At 42.8% G+C, this 6419-nt stretch overlaps 2 protein-coding genes across 2 annotated transcripts in view; both read right to left on the reverse strand.

The window, feature by feature from the left end:
- The window catches only part of LOC311123719 (12-(S)-hydroxy-5,8,10,14-eicosatetraenoic acid receptor-like), a 2068-nt gene extending 1133 nt beyond the window's left edge, over window positions 1-935 (reverse strand). The window contains exon 1 of the mRNA XM_084197957.1: window positions 1-935. This exon is cut by the window's left edge and continues 1133 nt beyond it. Within this exon, the coding sequence (XP_084054083.1) occupies window positions 1-786 (786 nt within the window). The 5' untranslated portion in view covers window positions 787-935.
- The window catches only part of LOC311123720 (transmembrane protein 19-like), a 24653-nt gene extending 19649 nt beyond the window's left edge, over window positions 1-5004 (reverse strand). Inside the window, exons 1-3 of the mRNA XM_084197958.1 lie at window positions 4819-5004; window positions 4265-4415; window positions 3023-3136 (exon numbers count right to left, since the gene is read on the reverse strand). Coding sequence (XP_084054084.1) covers window positions 3023-3136; window positions 4265-4394 — 244 coding nt within the window. The 5' untranslated portion in view covers window positions 4395-4415; window positions 4819-5004. The remainder of the gene's footprint in view (window positions 1-3022; window positions 3137-4264; window positions 4416-4818) is intronic.
- Between the last annotated feature and the right edge of the window lie 1415 nt (window positions 5005-6419).

Below are 6419 nucleotides of genomic sequence, written 5' to 3' on the forward strand. Positions count from 1 at the left end.
GGAAAAAACGATGAGACCATCATAGACCTGAACAGCTATACTCTCAGCATTCTCTAAATCCATGGCTCTGACAATCAACAGAACAATTCTAGCCATGGTGCAAGGCAGGAAACAAAAAGAGAAGACCAGCATGACAGAGGTGACCAGAAACACTGCTCGGCGCAGTTTAGTCCTATCCCCTACGGTCTTCTTTTTCAGTCTGTTGACAATGCGGACCGTGCAGTAGACCAACACAAAGAAAGGGATGAGAATCTGGGTGAAAAACACAACCTCTCTCAGAGTGTCAGTGACGTCCCCTTGACTGCTACAGCAGCCGGTCTTCAGCATGGTGGGGATAGTCAGGGGCAGAAGTAGTAGCCAGATGATGACAGAGATATGAAGGGACTTTTTGAGGACTACGTTCTTTTTCCCAGGATGAACCACGTTAAAGTAGCGATCGAGTGAAATCACGGCCAGGAAGGCGATACTGGCACCTCGGTTCAGAAACAGCATGAAGAGCATGGCTTTGCAGATCTTCCCATCCGTACTCTGCCGCTCTCCGTGAAGAAAATTGTACGCGTTCACTGGCAAACAGCCTAGCAGAAGAAGGTCAGCCAAGACGAGATTGAACAGGAAAAGGTTGTTGGAGTTCGATTTCCAGAACTTCAGCTTGAAGATAAAGAGATAAAGTACCGAGAGGTTGAGCGGAAGAGCCAGGGTGAATTCCAAAATCATCACAGAGGCGTAAAATCTGTACAGGGGCAGACTTTCTGCTGTGCAGTTATCGTTCAGAAGATCCTCTTCCATAATATGAACTGTCAGAAGCTGTACCCTTTACAGTCAGAAAACGTCTGATCCGGTCCGAATCCTTAACAAGAAGGAAAAGCAGTCCTCAACTCCAAATGAGTGTGTTCAAGGGAAGGGAAGCAAGCTTCTATTCCGTGTGCAGACTTGGTGAAACTGAAGGACTGTACTTTAGTCTGGAACTATTTCCCCCCCAAGCAGCAGTTGTAAATTGTTCAGACTTGTTGGTTGAGCACCTTCCATTCCTGAGTAGGCGAGTCACCACAGGATGAATAGATAAGCAGCTGGTCCCACGAGGGATTGACATTGCATCAACTCACACACAAAACATTTCTTTCCCATATTTGTCATCTCATCTGTGTATGAGTGACCCTTTTCCTGTGCTACATATTTCCTTGTTACTCCCTGCTGAATTCCTACAGTTGAAGTCGGAAGTTTACATACACCTTAACCAAATACATTTAAACTCAGTTTTTCACAATTCCTGACATTTAATCCTAGTAAAACTTCCCTGTTTTAGGTCAGTTAGGATCACCATTTTATTTTAAGAATGTGAAATGTCAGAATAATAGTAGAGAGAATGATTTATTTCAGCTTTATTTCTTTCATCACATTCCCAGTGGGTCAGAAGTTTACATACACTCAATTAGTATTTGGTAGCATTGCCTTTAAATTGTTTAACTTGAGTCAAACGTTTTGGGTAGCCTTCTACAAGCTTCCCACAATAAGTTGGATGAATTTTGCCCCATTCCTCCTGACAGAGCTGGTGTAACTGAGTCAGGTTTGTAGGCCTCCTTGCTCGCACACGCTTTTTCAGTTCTGCCCACATATTTTCTATAGGCTTGAGGTCAGGGCTTTGTGATGGCCACTCCAATACCTTGACTTTGTTGTCCTTAAGCCATTTTGCCACATCTTTGGAAGTATGCTTGGGGTCATTGTCCATTTGGAAGACCCATTTGCGACCAAGCTTTAACTTCCTGACTGATGTCTTGAGATGTTGCTTCAATATATCCACATAATTTTCCTTCCTCGTGATGCCATCTATTTTGTGAAGTGCACCAGTCCCTCCTGCTGCAAAGCACCCCCACAGCATGATGCTGCCACCCCCGTGCTTCACGGTTGGGATGGTGTTCTTCGGCTTGCAAGCTCCCCCTTTTTCCTCCAAACATAATGATGGTCATTATGGCCAAACAGTTCTATTTTTGTTTAATCAGACCAGAGGACATTTCTCCAAAAAGTACGATCTTTGTCCCCATGTGCAGTTGCAAACCGTAGTCTGGCTTTTTTATGGCGGTTTTGGAGCAGTGGCTTCTTCCTTGCTGAGCGGCCTTTCAGGTTATGTGGATATAGGACTCGTTTTACTGTGGATACAGATACTTTTGTACCTGTTTCCTCCAGCATTTTCACATGGTCCTTTGCTGTTGTTCTGGGATTGATTTGCACTTTTCGCACACCAAACTACGTTCATCTCTAGGAGACAGAATGCGTCTCCTTCCTGAGCGGTATGACGGTTGCGGGGTCCCATGCCGTTTATACTTGCGTACTATTGTTTGTACAGATGAACGAGGTACCTTCAGGCGTTTGGAAATAGCTCCCAAAGATGAACCAGACTTGTGGAGGTCAACAATTTTTTTTCTGAGGTATTGGCTGATTTCTTTTGATTTTCCCATGATGTCAAGCAAAAAGGCACTGAGTTTGAAGCTAGGCTTAGAAATACATCCACAGGTACACCTCCAATTGACTCAAATGATGTCAATTAGCCTATCAGAAGCTTCTAAAGCCATGACATCCTTTTCTGGAATTTTCCAAGCTGTTTAAAGGCACAGTCAACTTAGTGTATGTAAACTTCTGACCCACTGGAATTGTGATAAAGTGAATTATAAGTGAAATAATCTGTCTGTAAACAATTGTTGGAAAAATTACTTGTGTCATGCACAAAGTAGATGTCCTAACCGACTTGCCAAAACTATAGTTTGTTAACAATAAATTTGTGGAGTGGTTGAAAAACGAGTTTGAATGACTCCAACCTAAGTGGACGTAAACTTCAGAGTAAGCCTAAGGCAGTGCAGCGGTGTGCTTCCGGTTCCAAAACACATTCGTGGGAAGGAAAATGTAGTTTGATTGATTAAACACACAGACAGCTACAATGTGAAGATACTGACAGTTCTTAGCTGGAAGTCGTAGAATAACTCAGATGAGCAGGAAATGTGTATTTATTTATGTTCTGTTGTTTGTTTACCTCCCAGGGCTCCGCTGTGGTCCAGACTCCTCCTCTTCAGGGCCCGTGTGGTGAGCATCAGAGGAACCAGAATGGAGAACAACCATCGCCACGGGGACACCGGCTGGAGAGTGCCTGTAATGACAGATGGTCCAGGACTCAGCTATACACACACACACATACACAAACATCACCAGTCATAGCTACTTGTTTTCATGGGATTTAATTAGGTTATAGGTGTAGCTAATAATCAGTGTTTCATCAAGCAGTGTTTCATCCTCTTTAACAAACGTCTTCTACTGAAACCATCTCTCCTTGTGTCCATTCTCTTTTAGGCAGGGGGCAACAGAGCTAGGCAGGGGGGGCAACAGAGCTAGGCTAGGCAGGGGGGGCAACAGAGCTAGGCAGGGGGGGGGGGCAACAGAGCTAGGCAGGGGGGGGCAACAGAGCTAGGCAGGGGGGGGCAACAGAGCTAGGCAGGGGGGGGCAACAGAGCTAGGCAGGGGGGTGGCAACAGAGCTAGGCAGGGGGGGGCAACAGAGCTAGGCAGGGGGGTGGCAACAGAGCTAGGCGGGGGGGGGGGGGGGGGGGGGGGGGCAACAGAGCTAGGCAGGGGGGCCCACCTTGCTTATATAGTGTTGAGAGAAAGTTTACACCCTTTAGCATTTTCTCTATTTCTGCAACAAAACATGTTCTCCCCTGTTATTGGTAATGGTGAGAGCATGTAAGCATGTTTTGTTGCAGCCTCTGTAAGCTTCTCACTCATCCTTATTCATGATTCATTCCTGTTTTTTCTTAATCATGGCACTATCAGGATTACTTTAGAAGTGTTCAGAAACATATTCTACTCTTACTTAGAATAAAAGTGACTCCAAAATGGCACAAGACATTATTCACCATTCAGTTCCGGTTGGGCAAAACATAACCCAAAACTGCAAATGCATCCAAGGAATTTGTAGAGTTACAAGGTTGATGCAAGGAATATGGGACTGAATATTAAACTTTTGACTACTTTAATCCACTTTGAGCTCATTAATCTAGAGGTTCACATACTTTTTCCCACAAAGAAATGTAATGTTGGATCAATTTTCTCAATAAAGAAATTCAAAAGTACAATTGTTTTTGTGTATTGTTTTTGTGTAAAGGGTTAACAAACGTTATATAACCAACAATGGTAGGGAAAGCACTGGACATAACGGACAAGGTGTGTGTGTGTGTGTGTGTGTGTGTGTGTGTGTGCATGTGCACGCACGCGTGTCTTACCATAGTATGTGCTGGCTGTGATGGAAATGATCCAGAAGGAGAGAGAGATGGCCAAGGTGGCACACAACACGATCATATCAGTCATCATCTTGACGTATTCGTTCATTTGTATCTCATCCTCAAAAATCATTGTGGAAGAAGGGAATAGAACCTGTGGAAGTCATCGACATTACCTTAGGCACTTGCTTAGTTATATGACGCATGGCTTACACAGGACAGTTAGTAACCTGGTCCAAGGTCTGTTTGTGACGTCTCGCCGTTGACACACCAGGTAGAACTGGGAGTAGGCTAGCATGGGAAGCCGCTGGTGGGCTTTATGGATCTCCATCGTAAACCCACTAACAGCTGCCCAGGCTAGGACCAGGCTATTAGTAGTAGCTAGCTATGTAAATGTCGTGTAAAATCACCACACATAAAAACGTAAGACTGACCGGACAGCGCCATACGTCGCTACCCAACTGGCTAGCTAGATGTCTACTGATGTGGAACTAGCAGCTAGCTAGCAAGCTAATACATTGGAAGGTGGGCTAAAGAAAATATTGTAAAGGTTGCACCTGAAGTAGCCGAAGCCATGGCTTGTGTATCCTGCTTCTTCCATTGTGGGGAAGTGCCAATACAACTAGCTGATGTAACTTGTCGCTATAAGATAACTTAGCGAGATGCGACGATTCACAGCTGTCAAAATACTGTAGCGTAGTAAGATTTCAAACCAACGGATTCGTTGTTCTTCTTCTGTGGATTTTTTTATGGCGGTTGGCAACCAACTTTAAGGTGCATTACCGCCACCACCTGGACTGGAGTGTGAACCAGAGAACGGGAAGGTCTACCTCCTACCCAATATTCTCGTCTCCCTAAGAAAACGAAATACATAATTAAATACTACATTCCCTGATGATTTCACCAGCAGTTCACTTTCATTGTCGACTGAGAGCAGGATGTGGATTTAAAGAAATACATGCGTACTTCCGCTGATCTGTCAGATAGCAATTAAAGCTTCAGTGGTCATATTTCTCAAAAAATAAATTATTCACCAAACATAAGACCATAAATAAGTTTGAGTATTAAATCCATAATCAAATATATTATTCACTATTTATGTGATTTTCATCACTATTAGGATATCCATATGGACCGAGCAAAAAATACTGTATAATATATTTGATTATGCATTTAATACTCAAACTTACTTATGGATTTATGTTTGGTGAATAATTTGGTGAATAATATTACTAACTTACATTTAAGCATCATGAATTCCAGGGGCCTCATTTATCAACCATGCGGGGGGCCAGTATGAAAATGTATGCACTCACTACTGTAAGTCGCTCTGGATAAGAGCGTCTGCTAAATGACTAAAATGTAAATGTTTAGGCACAAATCTGTGCATTAACCATGCGTGGGTACATTGCCAAGTGGTGGAATAAGGGAACTGCTTGTCAAGCATGGGGAAAATATATGTTGAAAATGTGTGAAATTGTTAGAGTAATAATTAAATCATTTCCCGATTGAATTGTATTTCCATTGTGAATTCATGCAACACATTTTGACAGGCTATATATAATTTGACCACATCAGTGCATTAGTTATGATAATAATCCATATAAAGTACAGTTAAATTAGTTAAATTAGTTACATTTAATTAAATCAGTTAAATTAGTTAAATTAGGGGCAGGTGTTAAAGTTAAACCATTGTAGAAATACTATAAAAGACTGAGATAATGGAAATCAAATGAGAGATGGCTGATCATAGCTGTTAGAAGATCTGGCAAGCGTTGCCTTTCGCCGAGTGCGTTTTTAGAGACCGGTGATACTTTTTTCCAGAAGGTACAGCTTGGCTCATCAGATATCGTTTCCAAAACCAATCCTATAGGATATTTTCCTTTCGAGGAGTTAAGACCTACTTTAGAAAGGCAAACAGATGCCATTCCAGTGCACATTAAAGTGCTATCCACCGTCAGGTTTTCGGCAATGGGCACTTTTCAGCGGGAGCTTGCGGCAACTTCAATTGTCCTAATGGTCCTCTCTTTGTAGCTATGTTTTTATTTTTACTGGTCAAACCACAACTGAGCGAACCAAAGAAAATATTTTGGTTGTACTCAGTCTCTGACACTAGCACCATGCAGTCTTTTTTGGGTTGTGCGGTTGTAGGCTATTT

Source organism: Coregonus lavaretus, assembly GCF_964263955.1.
Source record: "Coregonus lavaretus genome assembly, contig: HAP1_SCAFFOLD_1406, whole genome shotgun sequence".
Classification (NCBI taxonomy): Eukaryota; Metazoa; Chordata; class Actinopteri; order Salmoniformes; family Salmonidae; genus Coregonus; species Coregonus lavaretus.